Raw genomic sequence first — 19,242 nt, 5'->3', positions numbered from 1 at the left:
GCAGTATCACAGTATCACATAATGTCATATCAAGTCAACGTCGCACCCTCCTCAGCGTCCATCTCCTCCTCATCTTCCGTCTCAGACGAGGAGGACGACCGTCTATCCGACTGGGCATCTTCGTTAGGTGAAGCCAGACAGACCAAATCCTTGTTCGACGAGACCATCTTACCTACTCCCGAAGCTGCTTTGGAACACGATGCGAATATATGGGATTTCAAATTGAATGAGACATGTCAGAAGCTGGGATTGGATATGTTCGGTAGAATAAGGTTGATCAACTTGATCAGGAATGCCGTGAGTCAGCTGCCGATACTACCATATTTCGTTTGATATCATAAGCTGATGTGATAATCTTACCGTTTATATCCTTAGGGATTGACTAAAGATCAAATCGACGCTTTGTCTCCTACTGATCAATTGTTCAAAGATGATAATTTGTTGAAACCCGTTATACCTGATGATCCATTACTTCGTAAGCCTAAGTCCAATACGGAATTCCCTTCGCAACGTACATGCAATCAGATGGCTCATCTGGACTATATTCCCATAGAATACGATCCAGACGATTCTTGGTCGGATGACGAAGATATCTCTCAACCACCTCAATCTGACGCTGGTCCATCTCAAACTCAGCCCGCATCAACAGAGAACAGCAGAGTCGCTCAATTAGAAGCAGAGTTGGAACAAGCTAGGAAAGATCTCGCTTCTATGCGAACACTTATCTCCAAAACCGTAGGAGTAGAAGATGACGAACAAGAGGATCAATCTTCCCCACAGATAGAAGGTACCGGCAAAGGGAAAGGTAAAGCTGTGGAAAGGGACGATGATACTCATTATTTCCATTCTTACGAGGAGAACGGTAGGTCTCATTACTTCATAATAGGTCACAAAAGAACGAGTTATGCTGATCGAGAAAACTAGACATTCACGAGATCATGTTGAAAGATACTGTACGAACTGTATCATACGCCAGATTCCTCTTGTCCAACCCCCAGATCCTCATAGATGCTATAGTGATGGACGTAGGATGTGGAACGGGTATTTTGTCGAGTGAGCTGTTCATCTCCCTATCCCCAGACGAAGAATCATAAGCTAACCTGTGCGGACTATAAGTGCTCGCTGCTAAGGCTGGAGCCAAACATGTATACGCCATCGAGGCTTCTGGATTAGCCGTAAAGGCCAGAGAGAACATCAGGAGAAACGGTTTCGCGGATGTCATCACTGTCATCCAAGGGAAAGTCGAGGATATCCAATTACCTGTCAAACAAGTTGATGTGATTGTTTCTGAATGGATGGTGAGTCATCTTATTCTCCCATATAAGTCGCTATACTCATTGACATCTTATGATACATAGGGATACATGCTGTTGTACGAATCAATGTTAGATTCCGTCTTGGTAGCTCGAGATCGTTTCCTCGCGCCAGGAGGATTGATGGCTCCCTCTCAGACTAGGTTGGTGATTAGTGCTATCACGGGAGAAAGAACTTGGAAAGAGAGGATTTCATTCTGGCCATCTGTATATGGGTTCGATCTCAGTGAGATGCAAGGTCCAGCTTTCGAAGAGGGTTTGACGGAAGTGGTCGATAAAGAGGAAGTCGTCACTACAGAGGCCGTAGTACGGGTATGTCTATCTACCTCCTTTCGACCCTCTTTCTTGGAGTAGACTGTATACTGATGTGAGATGATCGGAATAGGATATCAACTCGCACACAGCTACGATCAAATCATTAGATTTCCATTCCACATTTACCCTTCGATCAACCTCATCATCTGAGGTGGAAATCAAAGCTTTCTTGACTCATTTCGATACCTTCTTCAGTCCCGTTTCTGGCGAAGTTTCTCATATCCCTTTGGAAGAGGATGTAGACATTTTGCCTTTTGGTGATGACGAGTATGAGAGACCCGTTCAACCTCTCGATCATTCCGACAAAGGGATGAAAGTAAGTTTCACAACTGGACCAAGAGGTAAATACACACATTGGAAACAGGTCGTTTTCTTACTTCGTAAACCCATCGTTCTCAAATCGAATCAACAGATCGTTGGACGATTTTTCTGTAAGAAATCACCAACGAATTCTAGAGAGTTGGACGTGGAGATACATTATAGAGTTGTTGAAGGTGGTAATGGGGATGTAGGAGAAGGAGCATATGATGTGCAGTGTTATAAAGTTAGGTAAAGTAGGGATCGTGTCGAAATGCATCTCTCAATTTACTGGTTGCTACTTGTATCGTAATGACGAAACGCACACCACCCTATAATATCCTATGTTCCTGTCCTCGCAGATGTCTTACAAATGCTTGGGGGGTCTCCAAATGTATATCTCCTGATATAAGGGTTATAAGGGTTCCATCTGTTTTTTATATCCCGTGACTTTGTGAGTCTGTTAACACCGGCCCGCTCACCGACCCACCCATCAGAGCAGAGGAATCTTCCCATTTCTGATTCTATCCCTACTCCTATTGCTCGCGCAAGTTATATCCCGAACTGCATATGCAGGTCGTCCTATGGTCACTGCTGTATATGGTGGTGTGGATATAGAGACATATCATGCTGTCATTATCGGAATCGTGGATTACCCCAAAATACCAGAATACACCTTACGAGTATACTTCACCATCCTACCCTATCCAGCTTGATCTTGATCCTTTGTGAATGTTCCATAGCTTCCACAGGATACTCAAAGGACCCTTGTCACCACTACGGATCCCTTCCACATCATCCATCAATCACCCATTACCCATCATCGATCTGCCGGATCTTGCCGCGTCGCCAAGCGATAAAAAGTCGAAAGAACCTTATATCCTATCAGATCATATCATAACAGACTGGGGAGATCACTTGCAGTACTCCAGGAAGCTGAGTCAAAGCAACCGAAAAAGGTATCGATACAATACATGAACACGACACATTAAGACTTCTGGCACAGAACCGTCACATCACCACAAAATACACCCGTACTCCACCGATTGTCGGCTCAATCTGATTGTTCAGCAGTCCAGCAGTCCACACCCATTCTCAAGGATCATCATCTCGCAATGTCAAGGCTACTTAAGGGGTTCGGTACACCTAAGCAAGGTAATAACAACAATGCTTCCAAGGCTACCTCCAGCAGCGGCGGCCCAATACGTCCATCGCCTTCATCGAACCCATCCAATTACGGTGAACCGCCCGAAACTCCCGATCTATCACTCACGACAACCAATCCAAACAACCTTACTCCCATCAACAACAGAATCGCACCTGGTGTTAGAACAGGATTAGGACTGAACAACAAGGAGATAGAAAAAGAGTTATTATTCGGTTTAGAGAATTTCGGTAATACATGTTATTGCAATTCGGTCATTCAGGCTTTATATTCTTGCGAAGCATTTAAGAGGTTTGTCGAATCTTACCCTGATCCGAAACCACCTTTGATGCCTCTCGCTCCATTACCTGGTAAAGGAGATAAACCCACTTCACCCATTCTGAACGGTGGTGGACCGATTAGTCCTCAACTATCTCGAGGAGGAGGGAATCCATTTGATTCTTCGGGTCCGACATCACCTAATCCAGGAGGGAAAGAGAAAAGATCTTGGACGAGTCTAGGTAGAAGACCAACGATTTCGACCGGGCCTTCTGGTGGTGGTGCTGGATTGGCAGGAGGTAGTGCATCAGTACCTGCTCTTAACGCATTACAACAAAATCAATTAGGTTCGCCGGAGTTAGATGAACAATATGCGAATTGGAAAGCTCCCATACCTGATCCAAACCAATCTCCACCAAGTGTATTTCAAACGATCCAAACGTTGTTCTATCACTTGACCAACTCACCTCCTCATCTCTCTCTACCGAAAAAAGAGAATAAAGATGCCAATGCTCAAACCGCATCATTGTTACCTGGTGCGCCTGCTCAACCCGAAAATCCACAAGGTGGAGCAGCACCAGCCGCTACTCCAGGAGGTAACCCAGCTGTACCTCAGGGTCCACCATTGCTGGCGTCCCTCCCACCTCCGTCGGCGGCTAGGGGAGGAGGCCCATGGCAGGCTGGTAAACTCGGACGAGGGGTGGTCACACCTGAGGATCTACTTAGAACAGTCAAGAGGGAGAACGACATGTTTAGAGGAATGATGCAGCAGGATGCTCACGAGTTCCTGGGTTGGCTGTTAAATCAAATTGCGGAGGAGATTGAAATTATCGATAAGAATTTGAAGAAGGTTAATGGGCAAGAACCTGTCAAAACTCCTGGAAAGACTTTCATACAGAGTTTGTTTGAAGGGATTTTGACCAATGAGACGAGATGTCTGAGCTGTGAAACTGTGAGTGATACCTGTACTGGACAAATCGATGTTATGAAGATGGGAGAAGATCGCTGACGCTGACGCTGTCTCCCGTGTACGTCTACAGACCTCATCCCGTGATGAACTTTTTTTAGATCTGTCCATCGATATAGAACAACATACGTCCGTAACACACTGTTTGAGACAATTCTCAGCTAGTGAGATGTTATGTCAGAAAAATAAGTTTTACTGTGATTCATGTTGTGGTTTACAAGAAGCTGAGAAGAGGTGAGTTACGATCACGCACTTCAATCTATCACCGCCATGTAGGCTATGCTAATATCGTTCTTGCATATGATGTAGAATGAAGATCAAGAAACTCCCAAATATCCTTGCTTTGCATCTAAAACGATTCAAATATCAAGAAACGACGGGTAGATATGCGAAATTGTTTTACAGGGTGCCGTTCCCTACTCAACTTAGATTGCCCAATACGACGGATGATATGGAGAACCCCGATAGGTTGTATGAGCTTTTCTCGGTGGTGGTACATATTGGAAAGTGAGTCTATGTGCTATTCTCCATCCACACGATCATCGCGTCTTTTCTTGTCCGACTCCTTGTATCCTTCCCATATGTATCTCTATTTCGATCAAACATTGCTGACGATCTTGCGCGTGTGCAGCGGCCCGCACCACGGTCACTACGTCACCCTCGTCCGATCCAAGGGACGATGGATAATGTGCGACGACGAGAATGTCGAACCCATAAACGATGATGATCTATTTAGATACTTTGGTGATTATCCATCTGGAGCTGGATACGTCCTATTCTATCAGGCCGTTGATATGGATTTGGCAAGTTTGGGATTAAAAGTTCCTGAACCTGAACCAGTATCTGAACCAACACCCCAGCCGGTTGAAGTTAAGGCTCAGAAAACGATGCCAATGCCAACGGCTTTCATCCAACCTCAACCTAAATCCACACCGCTCAGCGAAGTGAAAGAAGATCACTTGATCGATTTCTCGGATAATACCATTCCTGAGGAAACTTCCGCAGGTGTATCAACACCAACAAAGAAAAAACCTCCCCCTGCTCCACCTTCCAGAAGAGCTTCGACCAACATACCGCCTTCTCCCGTAACGCCCATCAGTCCCGACGCAGCTGCTACCAAAATAGTCTCCTCCACACGGCGCGGCTCGATCAGTTCGACCAATGGTGCCACTCAGATATCAGGTGAAAGCACTCCGACAGGTACACGACGAAATTCAAATGTCACTCCTCCTGTCCCACCGCCTTCAAGGGGTTTGAGCAAATCGAACGTGAACGGTACCACTTCACCATCAAACGTGAATGGATCAACGACGTTTAGCGGACTCGGTGTGAGTGTACCTAACGCTTTACATGGGAATAACGCAGAGGGTGTACTGGGTGTACCTAACGGTAATGCAAATGCATTATCTTCTTCGGTGCATTCGACTGCATCCGGATCGACCAACACCTCTTCAGTACCTAATTCGACCAGTCTTGCTAAACCCATCGCATCGTCTTTATCCCCCACACAAAATCAAGTACAGCCAAGTTCGATCTCCTCTTCTGTATCTTCCAATAACCTAGGTCGAAAGATTTCCATGTCAGGAAGGGATCGTACTGTATCTGGATCATCCCAGAATAGTTCAGCCCAGGGAGGTAACTATGCAGGAGGAGGTAGTTTAGGTAGGAAATTGAGTGGGATGTCTGGGAAATTGGGTAGAAGTGGATCAATGGCTTTTGGGAAATTGGGAATTGGCAAGAAGGATAAAGAAAAGAGTCCATGAGCTTGAATAATGAGTAGCTTAGGTAGGAAGGTAGAAGAATTACTGCTAATAGGGATGGTGGAGGATCTCAAAAGTACATACAATACGATATCGTAAATTGACGAAAAGCGAGAAGGAAGGAAGGGAGGAAGGAGTACTGGATTGGAATTTAGTTGTATTGATTTTTGTCATATTTTCCACGGTAGAGGTATTTCCACTTCTTCTTGGTAGATTTATATACCTATGATATACAGATATATATGATTCATCATTTATCATTCCATTCGGCGCTGAAACGATATTTCATTCTGCTTTATAGCACAAATATCGATACAAAGCTGGCATCAATGGATATTTTGGATACTAACGAAATTGATATTGTACAATCTTTTGAGCGAAGCAGCACGCATATACGCCGGGAAAACAAATCTTTGAGTTCTACCTATATTCACATGAGAGATGTATCGCTGATTTAATCAATACTTGATACATGTAAATGTAAAACTAACCGATACTGTTTGGTTTTTCGAGGAGATCTATAAAAATAAGTAAGAGAAGAAATGAAGGAGACTACATGAATATTACAACTCTTTCAAGGTTCTTTTTTTCTTTTTTTGGCTTTTTCCCTCCAAAATCTGCCTGTCCGATGACTCATTTGATTTCATTGTTTTTTTTTTTTTTTTGGTTTGTTTTTTTGGTTTTTATTTCGTTTAGAATTCCCATAGATTGTTATTTTTCCGATCATTTTCCCAAAATATTTATACCGGCACTCAAGAACGTACCACACATACTAAGGCGGATTCACCTCCAGAGCGTAAATGAATTTAGCCAAATACATCAAACCAGCTGTGATCTCGTCGGCAGTCGGTCTGATAAGTTTAGGTGGCAGCATGAAACCGTACTGCAGCATACAAGCAACGCACTTGGTCAGTTTGGCCTCGTGTATAGTGATATGGATGATTTCCTTTTTCACTTACAGTACCTGTATCTCTCAATTCGGCAGAGTACGACCACCTAACGTCTGTTACTCCGTAACTATAATCTATCGCATCACCAGGAGCACTGAGCATGCGCATGTTCCAACAACGGTCAGCTCAACCGCAATCAGGATAAGACTCAATTTCAACGATGTTATTGCCCACCGATAGGTCAAATCACAAGCTTGTCCAGCTTCATACCCTTCACCCTGTTTCGTTCTCATCGCTTTGGCCACTCCCAATCCAGCTTCCATCAACATCTCCGCGTCGGGTGGGAAATCATCGCATGAGTGGGCAAAGGGAAACATGACTGATATGATCGCATGGTTCAACTTTTAGTACTTCATTCAAGAACGATCTGGCAGAGATGATTTCGTAGCTGGCAGAGGAACGGAAGCACTCACATAATTGGCCGTAGGAATGTAAATCCACAAAAGCTCTCACTCTATTACCCCTCTCAGCTGCACCTGAAAGATACTCTGACGCAGCTTTCGTTTCGTACGCTTCAAACGCTTCCCTGCCACCATAACCTTCTGAACAGGCTGTCGATCTGGATGATCGCCATTTATAGCCCCAGTTGGAGTTCAAGTCGATTCCTGAGCAAGTACGCAATGAAGAGGCAAAAGTAAGTTCAGAAACCAACCATGGAACACGTCATTTAACACTGACCCAAACATTTCCCTTTCCCGCCTACCTCCTGTCTATTCTTCCTCCACATCCTGCTTTTATCTCTACTATACTCATACCCATCAGGGTTGATCTGCGGTACCACGGTGAACCTAAACGATCTCAATAAGATTGCAGAGTCGGATTTGGGATCTTCAGCAGCTCGAAGTAAGAGGTGGTGTAGGAAATACAAAGCGGAAGAAGGACCGACCCACTAATCGTTCGATAACAAATCAGATTATCAGTACCATTGACAAAGTCTAAGATGGAAGAGAAGCTTTGGGAAGGCAAGGATAAAGAAAGGATATGACTCACTTCCCTACCATGTTGTCCAGCAATCACCACATATTCCAACTCAACTTCCTCTTCATCCACCATCACCGTCGGATATCCAGGATCCCCTTCTCCAGTCTTGTTATGGTGAATCTTGGCTGACCAACCTTTAATCGTCCTATTCTCATATGTTTTACCGATATCAACCTCTTTGATATGTATACCAGAAATATTTTGATGAGTATCGTTGAAAGTTGATATCAGCGTATCACCGAATTTGTAGATCTCTTTCAAAGAGTGAAACTTGTCGTGGAAAGGCGTATCGATCGTCGTAAGATTGTAAGGGTCGATAGGAGGTAAAGAGGGTTTGGGTTTGGTCTTGCCTTTACCTTTCTTCTTCTTTTTCTTCATCAGCTCGAACAATTCTCGTTCTACTGACTCTTGTCGTATTTCTCCCGAGACTTTAGATGGTATATAGTCGTACTCTTCTTCTTGGACAGATGATAAATCGACAAGTGATTGTAAATCATTTATGAAAGGATGAAAGGCCTCATTTGGTAAATAACCATATAATACTTCTAGCTGCTTAGAGTTCAGTCGGACATCGATAGATCTCTGAGAGGTATGCCAAACGTCGAGATCGAGCAACTATGACATATCATAATATGCGAAATTAGTATTTACACTCTGAAGCAGAATGGTACGTCCGACGAGATAGAGCTGTCGCTATTTCTCAGCACTCACCTCAACGACATCCATAACTTCTTTCTTCTTACTGTCATTCATAGTACTCCAGTCTATCCTCCATACTTTCTCATCATCGTATCTCTCCACATCTTGATTCGATATTACGTCGAAGGGTCGTTGAATTGGGACTGATCCTGATCCGGAAGCTGTGATTATGGAAGGTATAGCGAGGGACAGGAGGAGGGCAGTACGAGCGATTGCTTTCATAGTGACTTGGGTTGTTTGAGAGATATACTCTCAGCTGTCGGATGGTCTGATGTTGCTTGCTGTGAAGAGATACAGTATGAGATAAGATGACGAACATGGTCGTGACCAGTACTTAAGTAGTTTACCCAATCATAAAGATGTGAAAGCGGCCAACTCCGCTTGTCCCCGGCGGTCACTTGCATTTGGGGTCGTGTGACCATCAACTGCACCCGTAAGATTAGTGGGATGAGGTTCGGAAGCTGCATATCCAGGATACCTCAATGCATATAAACATGGATCTCGTCAAATATATACAACAATCGTTATTTGTTAAATTGAGATGACAATCTCAGCAATAGAGCCCAAAAGGAATGGTTTTCGAGAAGGATGGTCAAAAGGCGAAATTAAGTCAATTAGAGATGATGAGGATGCCAACTGAAAATAAAATATCGATATAAAGATAGTATAGGCAAATAAGAAAATTCTGTTATTATACAACATGATTATGGGATAGTGGACTTCAGTCATATCAACAATCATCCAATATTCTGTTGATCCGTTCGTGATTTGTCGTCATTCAATTGGGTTCAGGCGAAGGTCTGTCTTTACCATCTTTGACTCTCTTATTCTTCAATCTCCTTAACATCTCACCATGAGATGCAATATGATCCAACAGTTTCTCTTCGTTTATAACTAGTGGAAGAGGTTGGATATCTTCCACTTTGAACGTCCTGGATCGCTCAGAAGGTTGGTTCTTCTTCTCCACAACACTGTATGTAGCATTAGCCACGTAACGGCGAAATCATATGAACAATCGACAAAAACTTACAAACATAATTTACATCTAACCCTATCACCATTCTTCTGAGTAGTAATTCCCAGATGATCCTTGATCCAATCTCTGGACACCGGTTTGTAGGTTGACGCCGAGACGGACGTCACGGAATTGGCCACCGAAGGCGGTCTAGGTGCAGAGACTGAAACTTCCAGACCTGACCCAGGTTTTACGTTTGGTCTTTCTTCATCTAGGGAAGACCGGACATCAGTCTGTAAGTACACAAAGGGCATTATAGACCACATTTCTGAGGACTCACCATCGCTCTCATCATTAAGCAATCTCTTCCTCTTATAAGGTCTTTGCGTACTAGCTAATACACTAGGAGTTGGCACAGATTGAGATCGAGATTCTTCTTCTTCTTCGTTGGGAAGGAACAACGGCGTGCCAGCAGGCTTCTTGTTGTTAGCAGGAGTGGCTTGACTGGTCGAAGGTTGTGATTGCGAAAGGGGTGAGGGTCTGACAACGGGAGATATGGAAGGTGTTTCAGAATTCTCGGCATTGGGCGTGAAAAGTAGAGATTCAGGTCGCGTCTTTGGGACAGCCGTGGAAGTCGAGGTTGACGAAGGATCGGGGACAATTTCGAAATCATCGTCCTGTCGTGCAAATCAGCATCGATCGAAAAATCGTCTTCTCTTGAACGGTGGAAGATCAAGGGAGCTCACCTCATCTTTGCCGACCGTGTTGTTCTTACTTTTAATAGCGGACAGCTGCTGTAAAATTCGAAGATCGAACGGCTTAATCAGCCGCATTTCTCGCTGATGTAGCCAGGGAAATAAGAGGAAAGCAGAAGCAAGTCGATGATGCCTGGGACTTACATCCTGCAGCCTCTTGATTTCATCTTCCAGCCCATGCTTCTCCTCCTTGACATTTTCAAGTTCTTTCTCGACTTCTATATAATTCTCCCTCTGTTTATGCTGATTATTCATAGCACCCCTCATCGCTTCCTCAGCTCGATCGACATTATCCTGTTCGTTCTCCAGATCTTTCTGCAATTCGCCTTTCTCTTGCTCTAGCCTTTCGATCATTTCCTTGAGGGATTCCACCTGCTTCCTTATCTCTGGGTCGCATTTCTGAATGGATCCCCCATCGATCTCATATTCAGTTCGTAGTTCATCGATGCTCGAAGAGTAGAATTTCTCTCTGGTATTCAATTCCTCTTCTTTCTCCCTTAGTCGTTTCTCCACTTCTACCAATCTCGCTTGCACTTCACCCTTGATTTCGGCGACACTCTCCAGCTCGGAGGCTTTTTGCTGCAGAGATGTCGCAGCTTGATCCAATCTCTTCTTCAAATCTTCCAGCTGATCGATCTTGGCCCTCTCGGCAGCCTGACTCTCCTCGAGTGACCTCTTCGTCTCCTTATGTTTGTCTATCTCCTCCCGCAAAGTCTTCTCACTCGCAGTTGATTGGTCTCGAGCGTCCTGGAGGAGCTTGGTGGTATCGTCCAATTGGGTAGTCTTCGCTAACAAAGCATTGAGATTGGCTTGAAGGTTGTTGTTTAGCGTTTGTATAGACCCTTCCAGTTCCTTCACTTTCTCTTGATCCCCACCCTCGAGTCGACTTTGAGCTTTAGATTGAATCTCTTCGAATATCGTATGCATAGTCTTCTGGAATTGTTCAGCTTTATCGATCGGTTTCATATTTTCTTCAGACGGTTCGACAGTCTTACCCATCAGGATTTGAATGTTGTGACCCCAAGAGATCAATTGATGGAAAGCCACTTTCCATTCTTCCCCAGCCTGCTCTGTTCCATTGGAAGATGCCGGAGGATTGCCAGATTGGGAAGCTGCTAATTCCACCTTCATCAATTCCACCTGACCTTGCAACTTCTTCATCTTCTCTTTCCTATCTTTCTCGTTGGTCAGAATCATTTCAGCCAATTTGGACTTATCCGAAACGAAGGTATTGGCTCGATCCACCAATGATCTATTGGTGGTGTCGCCATTGATCGTTCCACCCGAAGTTCCGTCGGCCTTGGGATTTTGCTCATTCGTACGACCCAATTTGCTCTGAAGGTTTTCACCCCAATGAACAATCTTTTCTAAGACGAACCTGCTCTGGTCATGCACCTTTCTTTCGTGCACGATCTTCTCCTTCTCCACTTCAAGTTCTTTCACTTTTGATTCTAATCTCTCAATTTTCGCATCATTAGTCTGAGCAAGCTTTGTTCTAATGTCCTTCTCGATTTCCCTTGGGTCTTTACCTGCATGAGCTTTGAGTTCCGCTATCTCCTTGTTATATTCTCCTTCTAATTCCGTGAACTTTGCATTGTTCGCTTTCAGTAGACTCCGAAGTTTGGCAGCTTCCGAGGATGGGTCGGCGGGTGATTTAGGTGAAAGTGGTCCTGGTAGATGAGCACCGAAAACAGGCTGGTTGGCTTTATGAACAGCTTCCGCCAATTCCTTCTTCAAGTTAGCGACCACAGCGATATGAGAGATGTCGAGTTGGGCTAGTTTGTCTCGATGTTCCGACTCAAGCTGAGTGAGTTTTGCTGATTGGGCGTTGACTTGGTTCTGCAATTGAACAATCTGCGTTGCTCCTGCCTCTTTACCCCTCTTCACTTCTTCCAGACCTCGAGCTAGCGCAGTGTTCAATTCTTGAGCTTTATACCTCACATCTGTTGCGGTCTGCAGTTGCTGCATTCTTTCGGTCAATTCGGCTCTAGCTTTACTTTCGCTTTCAGTCAGACGAAGTACGGTCATCTGTGACAGATGCACTTTCTTCTCTTCCTCTGATAATTGAGCTTGAAGTTGATTGGTAATAGCTTCTGTATCGGCTGGCGGTTTTATAGCTGTGACCGTTGATGCCATATTGCGAACAGCATCATTCATGGCCATCCGTAGTTGTTCCCTGATGAGGTAGATCTCGAGTTAGCTGAAAAAATCGCCGTCGGTGAAACAGGACTTACCAAGCTTGTCCAAATTTCTGTTCGACACCGTGGACATCGGCATTCAATTTCTGCTGTATGACCTGCACTTCCGGAGGAATAATAACATTGGACGTCGCGTCCCTAGGACTCTGTAAAGGTGTACCACTCCCTCCAACTCTGGCTGATCCGCTCTGTCGACTGCTTGGTCTAGCTTGATGCTGCAAATTCACTATAGATTGCTGGACTTGCGCAGGTGCATCTTGAGGGATATAAGCGTATCCATTCGAAGCGACATGATGGGTTGGACGGGCAGAGCTCGCGTGCGCTGAGGAAGAAGCTTGCTGTGGAAGGGGTTGAGAGATGACCCTGCCATGCTGGTGGTTCATGCTGCCAAAGAGCGTGGCTATATATCTGGGATCTTTAATAACTTGATCCAAATCAACCAGAGTGAGATATTGCGAATATCGGTTGAGAAGTTCAATGGTGGATAGTTGTAGCACCGAACCACTGCCCATGGTGATTTTGTGCCTTCGCATTGCGTATTCTGGTGATAAATTGACAGTGGCAATCTTATTGTTCTTGAGGTTGAAGGTATAAGAGGTGAATGTCGGCGATGGGTTCGTTCTTGACGTGTTTGTTTGGCCAACGGTGGTATTGTTGATGGGTGATTGGGCGGTGAAATGTTGGTGTGAATTGGTGTGCATCTGAAAACCATTTTGCTGTCCTCCTGATCCTGAAGAGACTACTTGTCGAAGAGGAGGTTGTTGTTGAGGAGGATTCGGTAGTCCCGGATGAGTAACAGCAGGAGACTGCTCTTGAGGTGTAGTGCTACCGAAATGGGAGAGCTGGTTGACAGGCTGTTGCGGCAAGATTGATTGCATGTTGACATCAGCAGAGGTTGAAGATTGGATTGTTTGAGTGAGCCCAGTAGGCTGAATAGAGACTGATGGGGGGTCTGGCAGGGTTGATTGAGATGGAGAGTCGGGAGAAAGTACGATAGCGCTAAGGGGAGATAGTATTGATGGGTGTCAGGTGAAAGCTACAAGATGCGTCCATGTATACTCGAGGAAGGAAGAGGAAAATCGAACTCACGAGTTTGGATCCTGTCCTTGTCCTTGTACCATATGCTGGGCCTGAGGCAGCTGCACCGAATCACTCATGTCGGTCTTGGTCGAAGCTCGGTGTATTTGATGAGGCTTGGTCGAGTCATCATCGGTGAGAGGAAGGTCGGCAGTCACTGGAGGATCATGAAGGATCGGCGTCGAGTTTAAGTCTGGATTAACATTCACAGAGGTATTATCGGTCACCCAGTTTGGCATGTTACATCAAGGGGATGTCCCGAGATATCAGATATCTCCCATGGAATAGAAAAGCAGGCGATGTAGGATACGGTTGAGGAAAGAGAGGGGGTGAGTGACGAGACGTGTTGAATGAAAGAACAAGGAAAAGATGGGAGGGAAACCAAATAAATAATCTGCTTTCCCACGGTTGCCCTCGCCAGGTATCCCTCGAAGTCCCGGTCATGTCAATACTCGTAATCTCAAAATGCAAAAGTATGAGGAGAGAGAGAGCACTCGTAGTGTAAACTCCATCGGCAATTCACCCATCTATTTTGCTTTGCTATCGCATACAGACACAGAGTATCGACCATCGCACCTCGACCTCAAGGTTCAGCCAACATGTCCAACATATAGCTTTGAAAGCCTACGAATGATCTGACAGGGCGACCCACGACATATTTCCTCGACATATTTTTCGATTTTCACTCGTCGTCGCGGTCAAAGCAAAATCATGTCGTTCGTCTTCCCATCTTGGTCCACGGCGTTCTCGCCTGCCTTCCACGAGGATGCCAAGGCCATGCTTGAAGGTGCTCTCAACAAGGTATGATTAGAGACTCATACTGTGACTGATATTCCCCTCTTCATGTACGCTGATATAATGATTACCGTTGCTAGGGTAACAAACCGCCTGTGATCCAAGGTAGAATCGAGGTTGTCGAGTTAAGTATGGGCAAGGAGGTGAGCGAAGCCTCAACTGGTAACATCCTAGGAAATTCAATTTCTGATAAATTGACATGCGATGACGTTATTAGCCTCCGACCCTCACTTTACTGGAAATAGGTGATCTATCACTGGATCGTTTTCGAGGTATTTTGAGATTAGGATACTCCGGAGATGCATGGTTAGAAGTACGATGTCGAGTTCAGGCGAACCCACTCTCACACAATCCGAACTTGTCTTCTTCATCGACATTACCGCTCTCAACACCATTACTAGCCTCTCAGCCCTTATTGGTACCTATGACATTACGTCTGTCGAAATTGCACCTTCGAGCAATATTGATTTTGGTCGTATCAGCTTCAAAAGGGATAACATTGGTATTTAAGAACGATCCATTGCAAAATGTAGATGTATCCTCTACGTTCGATTCGGTAGAAGTGATTAGAGGGTATTTACAACAGGAGATCGAAGGACAGCTGAGAGAGATGTTCAGGGAAGATCTACCTGGTATCATACATAGATTAAGTCAGAGATGGTTCCACGGTACAGGTGTAGGAGGAAAGGTCGAAACTCCCTATAAAGACATACCCACCGATGTCATACCAGAGGAAGAAAGGGAGGGAAGTGATGATGGAGTAGACGAAAGTAATCCATATGGTGAATCATCTCAGATATTCCCACCTCACAATATACCTGCAACCACATCGAACCAAGAGAAATTTTCAACACCTCGTCGACAATCCCTTCAAGCTCAACGATCATCCCTCAGACGTAGAAGATCAAGTACGAGTAATTCCATATCTGAATCACCGACGAGCTATACGGTCTTTCCCGATATCGAAGATTACGATCCGACGTACGGACTGAGACCCGAAGGTGTACCTACCCACAGCGGTTATGAGGCTTTCGGAAGATTATGGGAGAAATCTAGAGAAGGTGGAAATAGAGGATTGGGATCTTTAATGTCAATGCCTATACAGAATCAAGATCACGATGGCACCTTACCGGATTATCTGAGTGATACGTTCGATGAGGAAGATGAAGATGAAGAGGATGAAATTAGGTCGTTTGACATGGTCGAGATGGATGATGTACTTCGATCGATCTCCCATTCAACCAGGAAATCAAGAAGACAATCGTCCCTTCTCTCAGCGATGGGTTCGAAATACGGTGGAGGAGGTGATGAGAAGAACCAAATTGAGTGGGAGACCTTCCCGGCTGTTGGAGGAGGGGTAATTACAAGACCAAGGGTATATCATTCTCAGTCTCAGATTAGGGCTCCATCAGAAGCTGGTGGTAATGGAAGAGCGATGCCTAGTCCTGCAGGTACAGCTACAGGAGGAAGTGTGACTGCAAGAGCCAGCTCCGTAGGTGGTGCATCCTCGACTGTAGGAGTGAGTCAACCGATAATTCTTTCTCCTAAATATGGACAGCATACTGACTATCATGTTCTGTTTAGAGCCTTCGGATGCGTCCCTTCACACCTTCCACACCCAGTATAGGTATTCGCTCTCCTACATTCACCCAATCTCAAGCTGCTCCATCAAGTCTTCGTCGAATGGTCACCTCCCATTCGGATGTATTCCTTTCATCTTCTGCACAAGGTATACACGGCACCATTCCCCGTTCCGAGACCTTCAGCGCTAGTGCCATACCTCGTAAATCTGTCTCCTCGAGTCGTAGACCGTCTAGAACCGGTACGGGCGGTTCATCCTCCGCCACGAGAACAGGAACTGGAACAGGTTCGTCATGGGATACGATCGGGCATTCTACAAATCCTACATCAACTCTACCATCTAGTAAACCTTTATCTATCACTTCGAAACACCCTTCTACGAGGCAGAGAGTACCAAGTGTATCTTTATCTGGAACATCACCTGGTAATGGTTCGTTCCCACCTAGGAATATCGGACCTGGAGGTATAACCTTACCGCTCAATAATTCAGTCAGTCAACTGGCGACTTTATCACACTCTGCACATACACTCTCACCTTACGCGAGAGGTCACGAACATATTGCTGTGAGATCTTTCCCACATCTGGGCAGATCTAACACCGGTTTAGGTATGGGTATGGTCTCGTCGATGAATCTTAATGGTTTAGGAATAAACGATGGAGGGGGAGGGGCAGGAGGGATAACACCTAGAGCCTTAATTCGTGGTGTCAATGGTGGTGGTGGTGGTGGTGGGGATTTAACAAATGAACTGAGTGGACAAGGAATGGGAGTGATGAAAGCTAGAAGAAAGAGAATACATAGGCTGAATACTACCAAGAAGGATGGTCCTCCCAATTCGTCACAGTCACTGTCACAGGCAGTTAGAAAATCAAGTTTGAGTTCCAACTCGAGATCGCATTCGAATCATTCAGGTGATATAGATGAGATTGATAATTACATCGATCAAAATCGAAGTCTACCAAAAGCAACAAATATGCCAAAGACTGGTAGAGGTATGTCGAATGTCAATCTGACTATGGAGAAAAGACCGAATATGAGGAGAAATCCAGATTCAAGAACCTCCTATGGATTCCCACAGTCGTAATCCAATGGGTTGGGACGGAAAGAAGCATGTTCTTAGTGTGGTCAATTATATGATTAGGAGTTTGGAAATTTCACATGCGGTACAATATCATTTTACGAGATGACCAAGATCAATAACGGAACAAGGAGAGATCAACTTAAATACAGGGAACGGACTTTGTTATTGATTCATTGGATTATTATTTTTTCGATGTTGTATCCACCTTTCACTGGTAATTCCCACTGAATTCTTCATACCATCGATAGTATATATGAATGCATCGGTCGTATGTACAGAGAGACATACAAATCACATAACAGAAGAAAAACCATTGATGATCCATACTACTATGAACCTGTGACCTAAATAGGTGTATGGGGTAGAGATCAATTACAACAGTAACACCGTCTAATTGACTCAGACACCAACTGAGGTATATTACCAATCCATCGTAAAGAGCAAGTAACCATCCTCACCATCAACTTCATCCTCGAGGAATCATCAAACACTGCACACCAAATTCATTCCCCTTATCAAATACCCAAGCTGCAAACCCAATTTCGCTAGCCGCTGAGTTACTGATCTCCTTTACCATAAACCTCCAAACACCTCTTCTCAAACGCTTCCACCATCTTGTCAGCCACTTTTGGCAGAACGGCCTGACTCGCTATTCGATGCAAAGGGTTGGCAAAATTGAAATTTAGGTCGATCGTCAATAACGTTGGACCAATATTAGGATCTGTAGGCGAGGTGGAATTTGGCAATCTCATCTGTGAAGGAGGTGTAGGGGGGAAGGGAGAGTTGGATGGATGAGGTGAGATTGACGAGGCGGGTGAGAATGACCAGCGAGTTATGAGTGATTTGAATAACGGTGTTTGAGATGATGCTGTTGCCTGTATACGTGTGAGATGATTGATTTTAGCATGATATTGAGAAACAGTATGATTTGTTTGTCCTGTCTTGAGAATGGGATGAATGTAAGAGCTCACCGTAACACTCTCAAATGGTACACCCTTTACCCTACTGATATACCTCTCTTCCAACCCTCCAAAGCCAACCGCAAGCTCAGCGAGAACTTCGAACGGTTCAGTTCCTGGTGCCCAATCCCTCCATTGTCTATTTATATTGTCTTTTGACGAGGGAGATGGGGAAGGTTTTGATAGGACTGCGGAAGAGTTGCAGAATGGGATGAAAGCTGAGTAGGAGGGTACGTCAGATACGAGTGAGTAAAGTTGGACTTGGGAATATCTATATAGTGAAAGGGGAAGATGTAAGCTTGATTCTCATTCTCGTTCCTAATTCACTGAATTGCAATCCAATCCAGTCCAATCCCTAGGTGTGATTACGATACTTGTATCTTTGCATCCATGATCATCACAATGACAACAAGCGAAGAGGTATTAAAATCCAGATTTAGAACGGAAACGTATCGGACAATCTTGATAGTGATTTAACCACTCTACTAGATCTACTCACGGTAATATCTTTCTCGCATGAAACCTCTGTTCCTCCCCATCCGTTTCTATCCCCGTTACGATCCCTTCATCGTTCGTACTTTGGTTCTGGGATGGTACCAGACCAGCTAATTTCGTTATGTCAGGTAACGAGAAGAAAGTCCTTTTCTGGATTGACCTAGAGGTAGCTGATGAAGATGTAAGGTTACTTGTCGAGGCATTGTAGTACTGTCTTGAAACCATAGAGGATGAGGATGATGAACATCGTAATCGATTGGATTGACGAGTTATCGATCGAATAGTCAACATTGAGCGATTGGCCAAAGATGACATTTTGGTTTTCTACTGCGAACGAATACCTGGCTGTTGTATGTTATATACCTTGATATGTGCTGCTCGTAAAGCTGGACCTGGCTATGGCAGGTGCAACTGGATGGGAACAGCCGAAAAGATGGAGAAGACACGAGTAGAGGTAAAATTGAGAAGATGTGATGTAATGTGAGAAAAAGAAAAAAAACCAAAATTGCGAAATCGACCTGGTATGATTTGATCGAGTACATCACCGACTTAGCGGCAAATCATCATCCCACATCCTACATCATACGATCATTCATTCGTCAAGCAGATTACACGTTGGATATATCGTATGCATAAGATTCA

General features: G+C 44.7%; 6 protein-coding genes across 6 annotated transcripts; 3 read left to right on the top strand and 3 right to left on the bottom strand.

Moving 5' to 3' along the window:
* Positions 1 to 21: 21 nt before the first annotated feature.
* On the top strand, positions 22 to 2,181 carry I203_102529 (uncharacterized protein; the record flags this gene model as incomplete). Its single annotated transcript, XM_019149904.1, has 7 exons — positions 22 to 297; positions 376 to 475; positions 554 to 862; positions 925 to 1,053; positions 1,117 to 1,298; positions 1,359 to 1,625; positions 1,699 to 2,181. 7 exons carry the CDS (start codon positions 22 to 24, stop codon positions 2,179 to 2,181), a joined length of 1,746 nt encoding a protein of 581 aa, XP_019001002.1.
* Positions 2,182 to 3,040: 859 nt separating this feature from the next.
* On the top strand, positions 3,041 to 6,078 carry I203_102528 (uncharacterized protein; the record flags this gene model as incomplete). The annotated part of the gene is made up of 4 exons (XM_019149903.1): positions 3,041 to 4,300; positions 4,389 to 4,549; positions 4,625 to 4,822; positions 4,947 to 6,078. The coding sequence occupies 4 exons, from the start codon at positions 3,041 to 3,043 to the stop codon at positions 6,076 to 6,078; spliced, it is 2,751 nt and encodes a 916-aa protein (XP_019001001.1).
* Positions 6,079 to 6,847: 769 nt separating this feature from the next.
* On the bottom strand, positions 6,848 to 8,927 carry I203_102527 (uncharacterized protein; the record flags this gene model as incomplete). The annotated part of the gene is made up of 7 exons (XM_019149902.1): positions 6,848 to 6,958; positions 7,035 to 7,119; positions 7,200 to 7,344; positions 7,439 to 7,630; positions 7,704 to 7,914; positions 8,016 to 8,621; positions 8,718 to 8,927. The coding sequence occupies 7 exons, from the start codon at positions 8,925 to 8,927 to the stop codon at positions 6,848 to 6,850; spliced, it is 1,560 nt and encodes a 519-aa protein (XP_019001000.1).
* A 556-nt stretch (positions 8,928 to 9,483) lies between these two features.
* On the bottom strand, positions 9,484 to 13,929 carry I203_102526 (uncharacterized protein; the record flags this gene model as incomplete). The annotated part of the gene is made up of 7 exons (XM_019149901.1): positions 9,484 to 9,676; positions 9,736 to 9,931; positions 10,001 to 10,337; positions 10,407 to 10,454; positions 10,560 to 12,591; positions 12,650 to 13,612; positions 13,703 to 13,929. The coding sequence occupies 7 exons, from the start codon at positions 13,927 to 13,929 to the stop codon at positions 9,484 to 9,486; spliced, it is 3,996 nt and encodes a 1,331-aa protein (XP_019000999.1).
* A 472-nt stretch (positions 13,930 to 14,401) lies between these two features.
* I203_102525 (mitochondrial distribution and morphology protein 34) lies at positions 14,402 to 17,149 on the top strand (the record flags this gene model as incomplete). The annotated part of the gene is made up of 4 exons (XM_019149900.1): positions 14,402 to 14,491; positions 14,566 to 14,628; positions 14,703 to 16,004; positions 16,070 to 17,149. 4 exons carry the CDS (start codon positions 14,402 to 14,404, stop codon positions 17,147 to 17,149), a joined length of 2,535 nt encoding a protein of 844 aa, XP_019000998.1.
* A 554-nt stretch (positions 17,150 to 17,703) lies between these two features.
* I203_102524 (uncharacterized protein) lies at positions 17,704 to 18,915 on the bottom strand (the record flags this gene model as incomplete). The annotated part of the gene is made up of 3 exons (XM_019149899.1): positions 17,704 to 18,021; positions 18,118 to 18,376; positions 18,605 to 18,915. The coding sequence occupies 3 exons, from the start codon at positions 18,913 to 18,915 to the stop codon at positions 17,704 to 17,706; spliced, it is 888 nt and encodes a 295-aa protein (XP_019000997.1).
* Between the last annotated feature and the right edge of the window lie 327 nt (positions 18,916 to 19,242).

The sequence above is a fragment of the Kwoniella mangroviensis genome (assembly GCF_000507465.2).
Source record: "Kwoniella mangroviensis CBS 8507 chromosome 1 map unlocalized Ctg01, whole genome shotgun sequence".
Lineage (NCBI taxonomy): Eukaryota > Fungi > Basidiomycota > Tremellomycetes > Tremellales > Cryptococcaceae > Kwoniella > Kwoniella mangrovensis.
The sequence above is the reverse complement of the archived record's forward strand: the minus strand, read 5'-3'. Positions and strand labels throughout refer to the sequence as shown.